This window comes from Equus quagga, chromosome 9 (assembly GCF_021613505.1).
Source record: "Equus quagga isolate Etosha38 chromosome 9, UCLA_HA_Equagga_1.0, whole genome shotgun sequence".
NCBI lineage: Eukaryota > Metazoa > Chordata > Mammalia > Perissodactyla > Equidae > Equus > Equus quagga.
The window spans coordinates 49,736,676-49,755,029 of NC_060275.1; the positions used below are offsets into that span (position 1 = coordinate 49,736,676).

The following is an 18,354-nucleotide window of genomic DNA, read 5'->3' on the forward strand; positions in this document are numbered from 1 at the left end:
ATCTCACTGTGGTTTTGATTTGCATTTCTTTAATAATTAGTATTGCTGATCATCTTTTCATGTGCTTATTGGCCATTTGTATATATTCTTTGGAGAAATGTCTACTCAAATCCTTTGCCCATTTTTTAATTGGATTGTTTTTTTTTTGTCATTGTTGTTGAGTTGTGGGAGTTCTCTTCACGTTCTGGATATTAATCCCTTATCCGATATATGATTTGAAAACATTTTCTCTATGGTAGTTTTGAGTATGTCTCTTTGCATAGTTTTCACAGTGGTTGCTCTGGGTATTACATATGTGACTTATCACAGTCTACTGGTACGAACAGTTTACCACTTTTAAGTATGGAAACCTCACTCTGTTTATGTCTCTTTACCTTCCACACTTATAGATATCATTATCTTGAGTGTTAGATTGCATTCTAACTTTTTCCAATCATCAAATATGATTTATGAAGCTCATAAGTAAAAGTATTGTGTATGCCTGTCTTTCTGCTGTTTTCCTTGTTGCTGTCTTTCTTATGCTCCAAGGTTCTTTCTTTTATCATTTCCTTTCTCTTTGAAGAACATCCTTTAGCTGGCCTTTAAGGTTAGGTTTACTACTGACAAACTCTTAATTTTTCTTTGTATAAGAATATCTTAATTTCCTCTTCCTTCCTGAAAGATAGTTTTTCTGAATATAGAATTCACAATTGACAGTTCTTTTCTTTCATCATTTGAAAAATGTTTTGCTCCTTCTTTCTGACCTTCATGGTTCCAAATGAGAAATCTGCTGTTATTCAAATTGGTGTTGCCTTATAGAAATGCTTATTTCTCTCTGGCTGACTTCAGATATTTTCTTTGTCTTTCATTTTTCAAAAATTTAATTATAACGTGTCTTGGTGCATATTTTTTGAGTGCATATTCCTTTTTGGAGTTTTCTCAGCTCCTTAAACCTGTGAATATGTTATTTTACCAAATTTGGGAAGTGTTCAGCCACAATTTCTTTGAATATTCTTTGAGGCCCACTCTCTTTCTCCTCTCCTTCTGGGACTCTGAAGAAATGAATGTTGAATCTTTTATTATTGTCCTATACACCCCTAAAGTTTCTATTCATTTTTGAAATATTCCAGTTTCTCCCTGTGTTCAGGTTGTGTGATTTCAATTGATCTGTCCTCTGTCTTCACTCTTCTTTTGAGTCTATCCACCAAGTTGTTTTCTTTTATTATTATTTCTGTTATTGTATTTTTAGTTCTATTAATTTACATTTGATTCTTTTTTGTAATTTCTATTTCTTTGCTAAAAGTTTCTATATTTTCATATGTTCAAAAAGAATTTGTAATTGATTGTTGAAACAGTTATATGATGGTTGTTTAAAATCCTTCTCAGATAATTCAGCCATCTGACTCATTTCAATCTTGGCATCAGTTGATTGTCCTTTCTCATTTAAGTTGTGATTTTTCTTGATGTTTGGTACAACAGGTGGTTTTTAATTATATCCTGGACAATTTGTCTTAAGTTAGGAGACCTTGGGTGCTATTCAAATCTTTTATTGTAGTAGGTGGTCACACCATTTAAGTGTAGGATGCAAGTTGTGGCCTACTTTTGTGGGCTGTGATTCCAATGGCAGTTTAGTTTTCAATGTCTTTCCATTGTTGGTTTGTCTGCTGGGTTAATCTGGTGCTGCTGGGGGTTTCACTGGCCCCTGCTGGTGCTGCCTGAGGGAGCTGAATGGGATGTTGACAGCCAGGCCTCTGGGTGCCTCTCAGTGAGAGAGGAGTGTCTTGGGTCTGCAGGGACAAAGAGGCTTTCTGGGCTGGACCAGTTGTTAGGTATTAGAGTTTTAATGAAGAGAAACTTGCAAAACAGTATCTGAAAAAAAGATACTAAATTGGAAAGAAGTGTACAGAAAAAGGACGCAGAAAAGTGCTGAACACAAAATGAGTGCCTTTCACAGCATTTTGTAGCATTGGCCCTACCCACTTTCCATCATGCTGGGGGTAAAGAAAATAAAAAGAGGCTCCCTTTCTTCCTATTCGCTGCTTTTGCCTCTGGAATAGATTATGTCACCTAATTACCATAAAAATTAGCATTAGTGCCCTGTATTTTAGCCAACGTTTTATTGTGACGGCATGGACAATGGGAAGTATATGCACAATTTACTTCTACTGAATCTGCTGCCCAATGTAACCATGAGGGAACCAAAGAAATTGAGTTACGACAAACTGCATTATTTGGGTCCTCTACGGTTGACAGTGTGCTTTCACATAGATTAGCTAACCTTGCCCCATGAAACGTGTTTTCCTGACTCTGACTTCTAAAGGCACCATGAGGAATGCAGATCTGAATAATAAAAGGTAGTTCAACTAATTGCTAACCTTTTAGATTTTTCTCCAAGAGTTGCCATTCAGGATATTTTCTGAATGTGAATTCTTGAATATTTACCCCTGAAAAGTAGTGAATAAGGCATTCGTGGTAGGTGAAAATACACTTCTGAATATTGGGTATATACCCGTTAGGAGGTACATCTTCAGCAGTTCAGCTCCGGTGCAAGTTTATGAATGAAGATGGTTATGGATTTGTAACAATAAGTTACATTTTGGGTTCTCTTGTCTTTCTATTATTGCTGGACTTTAGGTGAAATGTTTCAGTGGTCTCCCTCAGTGGCAGTCTTCAAGGAACATGGCAGTCTTCAGGGAACATGCTATCAGCCACATCTACGCAACATACTTATTAAGCAGGAGAGTCAGACCGAAGCATTTAATATTTTGGAAGACACTAAAGCATAGTTTGTGATCAGCTCAAAATATATTATATTTTTTAAGACCCTGTTTGTTGTAGATAATGGTGTGTATCGACGTTACAGAATATTATAATTAAAACATAGGCTTAGTATAGTACTTTAAACTTCACTGCTTTTTATTTTCCATTATGAAATAAATAGCTTTAGGGTGGCTGTTTCTATTCAGACTAATAGCAGATGCAGCCAGCCTTTGTGACCAAAAGCTTAATTTTGTCACTTCATTATAAAAATTATTGGCAATAATAAGAGGTTGTATACTGGTCTACAGGCAAATTTACATTTTATTATTGTTATTTCTCTGCCACTGGAAAAGTTGATGCAAAATAAGGTATGCCTCATTTAAAAAGACTTTAAATAAATCAATTTCAGAAAATTTCACTGAGGCTTTGGGATTTCAGATTATTCACTTAATTATAGTTGTAATTCTCAGCAGCTGTAGAGAATGATTTTTGATTGTTGCAGAGTAAAAGATAATTTTTAAATGTTATAGAATTTGCTTAAAGAAGTTTAATTTGGGGGGCAACGTTCTCCTCTAAGCTACGTGCTTCATACTTCATCCTGAAGCTCCTTGAGAGCAGCGACCCTATCTTCTGCATCTCTCCCTTGTTACCACAGAACCCACACTACCCCTATTTATGTGCAATGACTGGGCTTTGATTATATGTACAAAATAGTAGATAGAATAATAAGCTTTTCTGTCTATGAGGCATTATAGCTTTGGATCATCCATATTTCAAGCCAGTGTCTCTTAAACAATCACTTTTTTTTTTTACCAGTGATTAAATTCAAAGTAACTTAAATTCACATAACATTTTATAATTTAAAAATTCAGTACAATTTACCATTGAAGTGCCAGGTTGTAAAGCTACATGAGGGCAGAAATTTTTCTTTTTTGTTTACCACCCTGTTCCCAACACCTAGAATAGTGTCTGTACATGGTAACCACTCAATATTTGTTGAATGTGTAAATATGCTTTTTAAGACCCTGTGAAAAATAGCCAGTATAGGCTGCCTTTGTTGTATTGGATGGAGACCTCAGACTTAGTGTCAGGAAATCTGAATTATTGTTTCAGCTCTGCTACTAATTTGCTGTGTGATCTCAGATATGCCACCTGATCTCTCTGTGTCTTTCTTATCTATGAAATGAAGAAATTAGATTTGATGAATGATAAATTGAGTCCACCTTTGAAACTGCGTAATCCACGGATTGAAGATCAGCAACTTGCACTTGGGAAGTGGCTGGCTGCAAACAAAGTGACAGTTTGTGACCATAGAACCAGTGTTGCCAACTGGCATATCCGCGTTGGAACTAAGACTTTGGTCTCCAGCTACTAAAAATTTGGCTCTAACAATTGAACTAATCATCAACTTGATAAAAAAAAATAGTAATAATAAAGCTTTTCTATACTTTGGCATGGGAAATTGATTTTTAAGAATAAGGAAAACTGAATCTGACACAGAAGAGTGAAATGTAACATAATGATAAAAAGAACTAGATTTAAATCCTAGCTCCAAAAATTTCTAATTGAGACTCTTGCCAAGGAATTTGATCATTATGCTTCAATTTTGGCATCTGTTAAATGGAATAATGATAATATCTCAATGAAATAATTTATTTAAAGTTCCTGGGACACGGTAAGCTTTGAAAGCCTTACAGCCAAGCTGATATAAAGGAATTAGATAGATGGATGAAAATGAGTTCATGAGAAATAAATCTGTATGTTTGGCTTGAGGCAAACACTGAGGTGAAAGAGCGGCTGAGCGCATGGCTGAGAGCAGACCGTCTGCCTAGGTCTGTCTCGTGGCACCTCTACTGAGCAGCTGTGATAAGTCGGTCAGTTTCTTAATATCTCTGCATCTCAGTGTCCCCATCTGTAAAATGGTGATAATAATAGCACCTACCTCACGGGGTTATTGTGAATTTTAGGTGAAGCAATCCATTTAACGTGCTTAGAACAATGCCTGGCATGTAGTAAGCACTCAACAAATGTAGCTCTTTTTGTTATATTCCATTAAGTTCATCCAGAGGGAGAAAAATTGAAAGAGATATGAAAGATTGTCAGCCCAGTGAACGAGGAGAAAGCAATGGGAATTCAGCAGGGCCAAATAGATTATGATAGTCCAGTGGAGTTTTGTGTTTTTTCTGTTTTTTAGAAAACTACTTGTAAACATATTAAACCTTGAGATTTTAGGAAAGACAGGCCGTGCAAATGCAAGACAATTGAGAATTCCAAGTTAAGTCACTGGCAATAAATATCAGAGTCTCCAGTTTATTTGTGGGTGATGAACCTTCTTTTTAAACCAGAAATCTGCCCTAAGGAGAAGGTCTTTTAGTCTTCTGTCACATGGATTAAAAGGTATTGCTAAGTAGTGCTGTAGAAGTTGTGAATCGATTATTAATCTTTTTGTAACAGGGCAACAGCTGTGATAGCACACTGAGTCACTGCACACCTTCTGTTCTCCAGGGAGCCCAGGGGGCAGTACCTTACAATTTCAGCACAGACAGTCCGTTAGCTGGACTCCTTGTTTTGTTTTGGGGGGCAAAATTGTGCTCTGAGACTATCTTTGCCAATATTTATTTAACACAGTTTCAGTGTGGGATTTATAACAGTTTCACAAGACAGTAGCATACAAGAGAATTCTCTTAATAAGCCAATAAAGAAATAACAACATACTCCAAACCAACGATGCATTAATCACACTGTTGTTCCAGGCAAGGGGAGACGAAAGGAATAAAGTCCAAATTTAGTTCAAAGTGTACTTTTTTATATGAAGAGGTACTCAGAAAGATGGCTTGACCAACTAAGAGCTGACTTCCAGCAGCCAACGCAAAGTAAAAGTCCCTCGTTGCTAGGGCATGTTGCTAGGGGACGATGGCACCGGGGCTGGTGAGGAGGCTGATCTCCTTCATGGGGCCACCGCGCAGTTTGTCATCACTACCAATAAGGGAGTTGCCCATACCAAGGTAGGCGCCAGTGCCCCAAGGTCTTCGGACAGTTTATTTCCGTCAGCAAAGAGTGCCTTGCCCAGACCAAAATTCTCAGATATTCTCACACACTCTGGGTATTTACAGTCTAAATGTCCCCTTGCCACAGCTGCTTCTCCATGTGTTCTTATTGACAAGCCCCCAGTGGGGCACCTCAACAGCTGGGCTACTGAGTTCTTATCAACAACAGATGAGACGATGACATCCTGATGCAACTTACTTCATTCTTACATTGAAACAACAACTTTTTTTTGTCTTTGCCCATAAACAAGTAGATTAAAACAACTTCACTTAAATCATACACAGGTGGAGTTGAAAGCATGTCAAACCAATAGACAACACTCCTGAAGCTGCAGAGCTGCCACAGACAGACTGAGCTCTAAGAACTGGAAGGAAAGAACACAGGTCAAATAAAGAAAGACAATAAAATGGAGGCTAAGTTTCCAAGTAGCGCTCCACACTTTAAAGTACGTTTCTTTTTGGTGAGCTTTAAAAAGACATGAAATAAGCCTAGATATTTCATGATTGTGAAGCCCTTTTCAGTTGCTTAGAAAAATGTTGATTTATGTCTGAGCACACATTACTTCATTTTTCAAAAATTATGTACCGTTGTTCAGAAATAGGCTACAACCCATTCTTTCAAGTGGTTTGGAGTAAAGGGCCTTCTCAACAGAGAGTGGTAGGATTTTTCCTTCCTTAGAAGCACTGTTTCTTAGACATTACGGTCATTTAGACTTAACCAGTAAGTGCTTCTTTAAAATGTAAATATTCCTCAAAAGTGTCAGGTATCTCCATTTTTCACATCTTAAAGTAAATCACTTTTATCACTGACTTTTCTCTCTTCTCCAACTGAGGGTTTGACCTTGAAGGCAATGGAGCTTCAAATGGAAGATTAAAATGAAATTAAATTAGAAAGTAAATCAACAACTGAGGGATGTCTCAGGTGGGTTGGCTCCAATTAGGAACTTTGGTCAGGTGTCCAAGTAGTCATTTGGGAAAGAAGGAAAAGACATTAGGAGGTTCGAGATTAGATTAATTTAGTTTGCAGTTATACTAGATTTTCAGAAGTAGGTGGTCCATTTCCAAAATTCTATAAACAGTACTTAAACTCTAAGTTCCTAATGCTCGAAGTGCTTGCTAGAGTCTGTGACAGTTCATTACAACGGGGTGAATGTTAACGACTACATAATTAGCAGGGCCCAGGGCAAAAGGAAAATGCAGGCCCCTGGTTCAAAAAGCAGGACAAAAGACTTGTTAAATGTATTAAAATACGTAACTGTTTCCTTTCTTCCACCGTCTGCCTCTCAACTTGTCTCAGTGTTTTTATTTGCTATTTAATGTTCCAAGTAAAGAAAAACAGAAGTTTATATTATTAACATGAATTTTACCATTCATCTTTATATTGTGCAATGCAAATATAAGCATGCAGAATCACCAAAATTACACAATTTGTATTTAATGGATCATACTTATGCGCTTGCCAGAACAGTGCAAACTACACAAAAGTTACTCTACGGCTTTTATTTCACTTCTTGACACATGCGCATTTGACCAACACCCTTTCTCTTTGGCTTCCTGGTGAGTAAGAAGGACTGCAAGAAAAAGATCCATGGACTGCCCTTTTTCTTTCTATGTCATCATTTTTGGCATAAGTAGTGGGCTAATACGGGCTAATACAGGTGGGGAAATGCAAAAAATAAAAGATATGATAGGGTTTCTTGGTCATCTGTGTTTCTTACAACACTATTCCCTTCTCATTAAGTTTGAAGCAACTTCTAGTTCCAATGGAAAGCATGACCTCTTGGAACTGTCGGCTTCCCCACTTACTCAGTCACAGACATAGCATACTTAACCTTGCTCTCCCGCTGAATCCCTCTAAACTCCCAGGAATCGTGGGTCCACCAGAATTCACCACTGCACACACTGTATGTGGAGGAGGCAGTACGGAATGGCTGGGGACATCATATTGTGCAGATACCCACTGCTCACCCACATGCTGGTGTATCCCATTGGACTTCACCTGTAAAACACTGGTTCAAAAGTAAAAGCGTTAAACAAAGCACAGGGTTGTGCTGAGCATGAAGCCCTGTGCAGCTGCCCAGGTTGCACACCCATGCAACCATCCCTGTCTTGAAATTTCTTATACAAATGAGGAATCAGTTAGCAAAGTGGTTGGCAAAGGAAGTGGAAACTGGCTAGTCCTCCTTTTTTTTCTGCCATCTGATGCTGTCTCAGATGTTTGGGAAGTCACAGAATAAATGCAGATATCATTCTGAAACTGATTCTTACCCCAAGACCTGCAGGGGTGAGGGGATCAGGAGGCAGATAATGTAATGTTGTCTTCGAACACAATGTTTTATAGATAATAAAATTTGAGTAAGATTTTAGGGTAAAACATGAGGTTCAAAGAAATGATGCTGCTTATTAGGTTAAAGAGGTAATTGGGTGAAAAAACTTAAGAGAAACTATTTGAGTGGAAAGACAGCTATACTGAGAGTTAGGAGGCATCGGGTCTAGTCCTGGATTTACTCTTGGCCAGCTGTGACCTCAGACAAGCCGTTTCATCACTCTAGTCCTCATTAACCTCATCTATAAAACAGAGTTCAAACTTAGATAGTTTCTAGTTTAAAATTTGTCCAGTTGAAAAGGCATTTATAAATCAAGAAACCAATTTTAAAGATATAATTGTAGACTTTAGAGAATTCTTTCCAGAATTTCCGGAGCTCCCAGCTGTGCCTTCAAGCAAATATGCTTCCTCAGCTATACACTGCATTGATTTATCTATAGTTTGAATGATCATCTTTCCCACGTTTCTGCATCTCTTTTATCCAGAAGGACTATTGATCGTTGCTAAAAATCAAGGGAGATTTAAGAGAAGTTGAATGACTTTTTAGATCCATGGATTTATTTCAGTTCTGTTTTCATTTCTTCTTTAGATCTTACAGCTTGTGCCCAAACCAGAATTTACCTTGTTACCTGAAAGTTCTTTTTGGTGATTTATTGAGTACGACTATTAATATTTTATCAGGAGATTATTTTGGCTAAATTTTAAAAAGGGCTCCCAAAATGTAAAGTCTTACATTTATTATTATGTCTTGTGAAAAAATTGATTTTTTTCACAGACAAATAGACTTAATCTTACGATAGTGTCAGTAGAGAAAGAGAAATATATGTTTAAAAATACAGGCAGGAAACCGAAGGGAATTAAAATTGTTGGGTTCCTCTTATGTGCCAGTATGTGCTTTACATGTTTTATTTTGATTAACTCTTACATCATCATCTGTGTAGGTAAAATTAAGAATACCACCAGTTACCAATGCTAGACCAGAAAGTCTTCTGGAAACTTTTAATGCAGTCTAGCCCAGACTTCTCTCCCACATTCCAGTATTATATCTCCAACCACTTACGTGACAAGCCCACTTGGCACTGACGTCTCAAAATTAATATGGCCAAACTGAGCTCATCATCTTTCCCCTGTGGCTGCTCTAACCACAGCCTTTCTCATGTCAACTGATGGCAAGTGCACTCTTCCAGCTGCTTAGACTAGAAACTTGGGGTCATTCTTGTCTCCCTCTTATTAACCCTCTCCACCCAATCCATCAGGAGATCCTGTTGACTCTCACTTCAAAGTAAGCCCAGCCTGGATCTTACCTCCCCTCATCAGCACCATCTGAGTCTGAGCCAATATCGCCTCTCTCCAGGAAGGCAAGCCTTCCACTTGCCTCCATCCTGACCTCTCCTATGGTCTATTCCCAACCAGCAGTCAGGGTGAGCCTGTTGAAACATAAGCCATGTCAATTCTGAGCTCAAACGCCTGTGATGGCCCCCATCTCACTCTCGGAGTAAAACCCAAAAAGCCTTGAGCCACTTTGATCCATCCCTCCTCCCTCCATCTCCCCTCACCGCCCCATCATTTTCACTTCTACTCATCTCCTCCTTCCTCACGTCACTCCATCCCCACTGACTACCTTGCGATTTCAAGAACAACCAGGCATATGCCCCCTTAGGACCTTATTAACCATGGTAATTCCCCGTGCCTGGAACATTCTTCTCTTCATGTGACTGACTCTCTCACATCTTTCAAGTTTTTGGTCACATCTCACTTTCTTAGTGAGGTCCCTCACATCCCCACATCCTCCAACCCGTACTCTTCTGATCCTCCTTAACTTGGTCTATTTTTCCCACATCTATAGCTTGTTTCACTTTCTAAAATACTCTGTACTTTATTCCTTCATCATGTTTATTGTTTATTTTCTGTTTACTCATCTTCATTAAAATGACATGTTCACTGATTATTCCAAGCACCCAGCATAATATTTGGCATATGATAGATGCTCAATAGATCTTTGTGGAATGGTGGAATGAATGAATGAATGCTTTCATTCGTTCCTCATACTAACTTGACTAAGGCAGGTTTTATTGCCTCCATTTTACAAATGAGAAAATTAAAACTCGAAGGAGCTAGTTACCTTTCAGAAGTCAGAAATCTTGTCAGAGGCACAGCTGAGATTAAAAGAGTCTCCCTGATCTGGACCATTTGCACTTTGTCACACTGCAAAACATGTACTCTATAAAAATATAGGTATTCCATAAAATGTGATGCATTTATAGTTTCTATTCCCCTTTCTCCACACTCTCAGCCAGTATTTTTTTTTTAATGAACCTCTTAAAATACTGTAACTAAAGTGACTGGCTTATAGAGTACCTCACATAAAATGAATGATATGAGGTGTACTGGTTCAGACTCTTGCTGCAGAATCATAGTAACAAACCAACTTGAGCTACTGTAAGCAAAAAAATTAACTTAAAAATAAATAATTTAAAAAAATTTGGGGGGCGGGCTGGCCCCGTGGCCGAGTGGTTAAGTTCGTGCACTCTGCTTCGGCAGCCCGGGGTTTCACCAGTTGGATCCTGGGTGCGGACATGGCACTGCTCATCAGGCCATGTTGAGGCAGCATCCTGCATGCCACAACTGGAAGGACCCACCACTAAAATATACAACTATGTACTGGGGGGATTTGGGGAGAAAAAGCAGAAAAAAAATTTTTTTTAAGTAGAATTTGTCGTAAGGATATAGGAGCTCAGGGAAGCCACAGGAAAAAATTAAAAAGTAAGAGCAGGAAGCAGATGAGTTTAGAGAGTTCTTACTCTACCTTCTATGGGTCTCTTTCAATCTCCTTTCTCGAAACACAGTTACAAATATTCACTCCCTCTGCCTGTAAGGGACAGGGAGACCAAACTCCATCCATAACTCTTTCAACTAAATGAGACTGCAGTCTCCTGGTCCCAAATTACAAGTCCTGCTTGGGTGAAGTACCTCTCCCAGTCCGATCAAGGTTGGCCAGGGATGAAGACTCCATGGCAAACAGCTGATAGAGGACACATTTGAAGATTGGGGAATGCGGAGTTCTGGGAAGGTCCTAGAGAAAGGGGCTTGAGCAGACACCCCAGAAGTAGCTGACTCTAGAAGAACCCAGTGGAATAGTGGAAAGCAAGTATTGAATCAAACAGCTTAAGTTCAAATTCCTGTGGGGTTTTTTCCATTTTTTTTTAGCTTTCTTTTGTTCTTGTTCTTTCTCAGGTGTAGGTACTGAATATTTGTTACTTGGTGATAGGAAAGAGCAGGAAGGAAAAATGAAAGAGGAACTCGGGGTAAGGAAAAGGAAAAAAATCAGGAATTCTGCATTCTAATCTCAGTTCTATCACCATGAGGGAAATGCCTTGGGCAAATCAATTCCCTCGTCTCAGTTTCCTCTTCTGTATATTAAGGAGATTAGCCAAGAATCGGTAGGTTTCCCAGCCTGCTTGATCAGGAGAATGAACTTGGGCACATTTTCACAATGCAGATTACCCTGCCTATTATTATTTTATAGATCAGAATATCCATGAATATTCTGATTTAATAGATTTTGCATGAAATTCTATAATTTGTATTTTTCAGCAGCTTTCTAGACGATTGTGGTGATCAACCATATTTGGGAACCACTAGACTAGATGACATTTAAGACATTACCAGTGTTTAAAATATTTCTTTACATAACTATTACCTAATTTAGGAAACACTGCAATTGTAATAAAATTGATTTCTTATTGTATATTTGGGTGTCTTTTTCAGAAATTGCATAATCTTTCCATTTGTTTCTATAGACAATTAAGAACAATGTCTAATACAAAATAGATTCTCAATAAATATTTATGAAGGACTAAATGGCCAGTTCTGTAGGTTTTAAAAATAATCAATTTTTCATTATGTCCTTGAGTAACCTATTCCTCATATATGTAGGAGAAAAATTCCTTTCAGAGTTTAGCTGGTTTTGTGGAATATTAAGAATATTTAATAGAATAATTGTATATAAACCAGGGCTTGTAATTGTAATTGTACCTGATAGCTTTTGGTAATGGAATCTCATTTTTGTCCTTTATAACATGGATAAATGACATGTATGTGACAATATAATGTTCCCAGCATGTTTTAAGTGTGATGAAAATACATGGTATTGTTGTTGTGCTTGCGTTTTACCACCCACAGCATTCTAATACTTAACCTGTCAGCTTTGCTGGTCTCAAAATATTGCTCGAACAAGTTCTGCAGAGAATTGTATGAGAGCCGAACTTTTTGAATGTCAGTGTTCTTTTTGGAAACAAATACATTGTTAGGGGTTTCTCAAGGCAGAGATTCTGGGATGTTGTTCTGCCTCTGTGTCTATTAGCTGAATAAAATTGGGCAAGCCTCATCACCTCTCCTGGCCTCTAATTCCTCTTCTATTTTTTTTTTAAATATTTCCCGTCTCTCTTTTTGTTTTTTTCTTAAGATTTTATTTTTCTGTCTTCTCCTCAAAGCCCCCCAGTACATAGTTGTATATATCTTTTACTTATGGGTCCTTCTGGTTGTGCTATGTGGGACGCCGCCTCAGCATGGCCTGATGAGTGGTGCCATGTCCACTCCCAGGATCCAAACCGGCAAAACCCCAGGCCGCTGAAGCAAAACGCGAGAACCCAATCACTCAGCCACGGGGCTGGCCCCTCTAATTCCTCTTCTGTAAAATGATTTCTCCATTCATTCAGATGTTGTAATTCATATAAATAATTAGGAGGTACAAAAAATTATTCACACCAGTATTCGCAATTCTGAATATCATTACATCTCTGTTTAATACCTAGATTTACTGTTTGTCTCATTCCCACCTGACGCTATTTTAATATGCTACACAAGTCCACAAAATAATGCCATTTGAAAGAAAATAGAAGCAGAGCCCTGTTGATACCTACACTTTTCAACACCAGAACATTTTTGTGTGTGACACAAGTCCTTTTCTTTGTTACCTTTCAGAAAAGAAAATCAAAGCTCAGCATAAAGCATGTAATATAAAGAGAATAGGTACCTCTCCTCTTAGTCTGGGCCCAATTAGAAGTTCTATTTTATCCCTTTCTAGAGAAAGCATCACTAATAACTAGGGGTAATGGTTTGGCTTAGGCATCGCAAGCCCCTGGTAGTACACTTGGGAAGATTGTGCTATGGTTGGGGTCCTCCTGGGATGTCAGAAGAGCTACCTGGAAAGAATGATATTTCTTACCCCTTCTTTTAGTCACAGCTGCTTACTTGCAATGTTAATAAAACAAATAATGCACAGGAAGTGAATACAATCTTTGTGTATAACATATCTTACAAAATCAAATGATTGATGCTGACAGTGTATTGCTTTTTGAAGAGGATATAAATGTTAATAGTAGAAAAGTAGGTTGTAGAATATCAAGCCTGTTTATTATGAGGACTTTTTTATATGGTTGGTTTTATTTTCTGAAAAGCATAAAAATATGAAGTGTAGCATTGTGCAAGAACACTGCCATGTAAATTTCCTGTGAGGCTCTTCTCACATCACTGAATTTAATGGCTGCCAGAGTAGTTCTTATGAGATCTCCTTAAAGTATCTTTTTTGTTTCAGGCTAGTTATTTCATCTAATTATTGCATTTTGTTATGTTTCAGAACAGTTGAGCATCACATACCAAGAGTGACATCGGGTTAAATAAACTGCAAAGTTTGAATCTTTTCCTGCCTTAGAAGAAAGAAAAATGGAAAATTGATAATCAAAGGTAAAATTGTCTCCTTTCCCATTATAGCACATCCCTACAGCTTCCTCTTCTGCCATCCTATGTGAAACAGTTTCTCTTTTTTTTTTTTTTGATAGCATGGTATATTTGAGTATAAATATTTCTGGCTTGTAAGTCCCGACATATGAATAGGCTGCTGAGCTTACAATCAGTGATTTTTAACTCCCTAGTTGCCCATACAGAATCTGGACGAGATGTGTTTTGTACGTTTGATCTTCATTCTTGTTGTTAATCTAGAGTGGCACATCAGGCAAATACCACTTCCATTTCCATGACTATGGACCAAAATATTGTACTTTAGGTTAAACGTGGAGTTATGAAGTTGGATGACATAATATCAGCTTCTATGTTTTTCTTAGAATGTTGTACAAATGTTAATTTATTAGCACAGGCATGCTCAGTATCATCTGCATGTGCTCAGAAAGGCTTTCGAAACACTTGAGGTGAAGCTGTGATTGCCACTCCTTTCATTTCATTATGTAGTTTGGGGAAATGAAAAAAAGGGTCTTAATGACATACAAATCAGAAATCCTACATACATGGTGTCGGATCAGAAGGGGATTGATATTGCTGACTATTTCAGTAAACTATCATCTTGGTTTGGGTTGCTTGTCTGAGACAATGACCTGAACATGGTAGTTGACTGGGGAGCTGATCCCATGGATCCAGAGTTAAAGAGCAGGGAGAACGAATCAAGGAAGAAGCAAAGACTAAATAAGGGTGGGTGAAGGAGTCCACCACTGTGGACCAGGGAAACTGGATTCCTCTGGGACCTCAGAAAGGGTACGGGCCACCTTCCAGAATTTCTACATAAAGGATGTGTGGCAAGAGATTTATCCACTGGCTTTTTCCCCTCGGTTGTGGATTGCTCCCAAGGGAATTAACTCCCCCACAATTCTGAGCTGCGTTACAGCACATGGGGCAGAAAGACACTCAGTTGTCACTTGAGGTAGACACTGTAAAGGTGGCGAGGAGAACCGAGTTGGCACAGAATGGTCTGTCTCTGTAGCTGTGGCTGAAATCAGAGATGGGCCAAGGGGATGCAGGGAACCAGAGGTGTCTGTTATAGTTCCTTTTATTGTATTTTAAATCATAAAATAAATCGCATTTTCCTCCCAAATAAATATCCCCAGGAGAAAAATTCTTCTAATGTCTATTTTAAAGACATTAAAGAGTTACATCCAAATGTCATAGAACCAGAATGAACTCTGTTTCAAAACTAACTTCATCAATAAATTGTCCGTGTTCAGAGTGAGAAGTGCGTGTTAGTCCATGTGTGCATTTGAGGCATTATATAATAAGGTTTTAAGTATGGCCAAAACGTTGGAATAGAGATAATATAATAATATTTTACTATACCTATACTTATTATTCACTGTATATTGTTTTATATACAAGACGGTGTCTGTGGATACACAAAAATATAATTATTGTATTTCCTAACTGGAAACAGTCTGGTTAGCAGTGTCATTATTTGTGTGAAAAACATGACAAATTATGCATGTCTGAGCATAATATTACATGGATGGTCAGTAGACAAAATAAATTTAACACACTGAAGTAAACCAGGGTTTTTTTTTGACATGAGAACATTAAACAGATTAAAATAAAGTCAGGTAAAGTCTTTGATTTTATTGTGACCTAGAAGATCATATGTTCACAGGAGGAATGTAATTCGTAAGCTCTATAAGGAGCTGCTATTAAAACAAACAAAGAATCATTTAAACATTAAAGGATGTGCATTCACATGCAAGGTCCTAGGGAGGGAAAAGAAAATGCAGGGGAAAAGGAGAAAGGACAGCAGAGAAAGGTAGGGCAGGGAAACCAGAGCAGTGGTGGCAGATGGTGAGGCAGAATCAAACTATGGGATGCAGAGAATCCCATGAGAGTGGAGAGTGTCTCTTAGACCACATCCTGAACACAGATGTGAACTGGGTGAATGGTCCCAGTTAATTTGAGGCATGACAAATTCCTAAATCATCAAGGAAAGATTAAATGACTGTCTTCTCACCTAAAGAATGCAATCGCCTTTCTATGGTCTCATTTGGCTCCACAGTCTTCCTAAATAAAAATTCTGATCCTATCTGCTCTTCGCTCAGAAAATGTTCTCTGATTTACCAGTTCATCATTGTCCAAACTTCTTAACCAAACATTTAAAACCTGCTAGTCTAGGTTTTCAGACTTACTCCTTGACTTCCCTCACCAGTGGTCCAGACCATTGTCTAGTAATGAAAATTCTGTGATTTGTATCCAGTCCTCCAAGGGATTTTGATGCATTTTGGTCCTCCAAGATAGATTGGCCTGGGACAAGGCCCAAGAATTTATACTTCTAACAAATTCCCACATGATGCTGATGCTGTTGGTCCAGAGATGTTGCTTTGAGAACCACTATGTAAAACAAATGGTCCAGGCTGGCATTCTAATTTCTGCACTGCAGTTTGAGTCAAAGCCTGATTAAGGGCTCACTTGCCAACATCACCATTGTGAAAAGGTGCACAGTTTAAGAACAGGGTCTGAGTCTTCTGGTCAGATATCATCTTAATATCGTAAAATCTCCAACAGTAAGCTTTTTGATACATTTTATATCCCTTTCTGTGTTATAGACTTTGTAGGCCCGTAAGTATTTGTTGGATGGATGGTTGGATGGAAGGACAGACTGACAGATGGACAGATGGACAGATTTGGCAACCAAGGGTTGGTTTCAGCAAGAAACTTAATGCCTTACAGAGAAACTGCTCTGGCATACTGTTAGGGAAAGACTAATTTCCTTCACATGAAAACCTCCTTGTTGTATAAGACCATACTCGTATGTTACATTTTATTAGGTGGACTAACGATGTATTCAGACCCTGAGAGTCGGGGTATCAACAGTCTTGTGCTCCTTAATAAGCAGTCTTTCACAAAAGACTTTGCTATTTGACTGAGTACAACAGTGGAAATGTCATTTATATCAAGACAAATTGTACATTTTACTTTATAAAAGAGCCACTGGGTCTGTGAAACCGGGAAATCACATCTATTTAATAAATTCCTTTGCAAATGTCCCTTCCTTGAGTTTAAAGTTTGCAGCTGCAGCATAATTTGAATGTTTATTCACATTTAGGACAATTGTGCTTTCTGGTTTTTTGCTTTCTGGCATTCAAATGTGTCCGTGTATCAATGTTGCACATTTTCTCTCTGCATCTTTTATCTGCGTGCATCATCTCCTGATTGGCTTGGTAAATTTATCCTACTTTTCTTGCTAAAATAACTGTTCCTGCTGTCTGTTTTCTGCCTACTCTCTGATTTATTCCAGAAATTGGGCTCAATGCCTACTTTTAGAGCTCCGTGTGAAATTTGTTCTGTATGTTTTTAAACCAAGTTCCCAGTTATTTCTTTCTGTTATGTGTTCTGTAGTGGCATCAACTTCAAAATGCACCCTTGAAAAAGCCTATTATGATTTTGTATTAGCATAAATAGTAATATTGATAACATGAATCAATAATTTATTTTTAAAAATTTGTTTCATAATTCACTTTAAAAGTCTAAAATTAAATTTTTTGCCATGTTCCTTTTAAAGGAAAAGTCCTAGTTCCAACTTTGTTATTACCTTGATATATGTTCTTGGCTGAGTCCTTAGGCCTCGGTTACCTCCATTATAAAAGACAGGATTTAGGATAAATGTCTCCAGGGATGCGTTCCAGTGCCTTATCGTGCAATCTCAAAATGCATATCATATGAAATGCTACTTAAAATCAGGCATGAAAGGATGAGTGAATCCATCAGTCAACTAATGGCACATATTTGACAGTAAAGTTGAAAGAGCAGAGTTTTGAGTACAGAAAAGTCTGAGTTCAAAACCTGGCTTTTTCACTATTAACAGTATGAGCTTGGAGAATTTACTGAACCACTCTGTGTACCTTAGTATCTTCATCTGTAAAATGGGGGTAGTGTTATTATTATGTGCAAGATTGCTTTAACAACTAGGGATAATCTAAAAACTATTTAGCACTTATATGTTAAATGTGTGTAGCCCTAAAGCCCTATGCAGGCCGCTAAGCTGACCAGAGCCCAGACTATGGTTTCAGCGATTAATGGAGATTATGTTCTTCTTTTCCAATATAATGCTACAAGGCTTAGAAATTTTTATTTGTGACTCTAAAAGATGAACACAATTTGGAAAATGTATCCATAATTTAGTCATCTGAAACTGGCAAGACTGATGGGAAAATTCAACATAGTTTTTCAGGCGGACAGGATATCTCCTTCTCTGCATTGCTAATAATTACACATAGCAAGCAAGGCCCTTTTCATCAAGAGTGACTCCTTCCCTGTCAAAGCATAAAGTTTTCAAATTGCCTTCTGTCCTCTGTCTTGTTATCTAGCCACAGTTTGGGCAGGAATTAAAGTAAAGATTCTTTAAGACGTAGGTTTAGTCTGAATAAATGTTCATGCACTCTTGATTTATATCTGATTCTGATAAGTTCAAAGGTATTCCTT

At 37.9% G+C, this 18,354-nt stretch overlaps 1 protein-coding gene across 1 annotated transcript in view; it reads left to right on the top strand.

Moving 5' to 3' along the window:
• LOC124244552 (uncharacterized) overlaps positions 1 to 13,821 on the top strand; it is a 308,769-nt gene extending 294,948 nt beyond the window's left edge. The window contains exon 5 of the mRNA XM_046671176.1: positions 13,751 to 13,821. Coding sequence (XP_046527132.1) covers positions 13,751 to 13,779 — 29 coding nt within the window. The 3' untranslated portion in view covers positions 13,780 to 13,821. The remainder of the gene's footprint in view (positions 1 to 13,750) is intronic.
• The last annotated feature ends 4,533 nt before the right edge of the window (positions 13,822 to 18,354 follow it).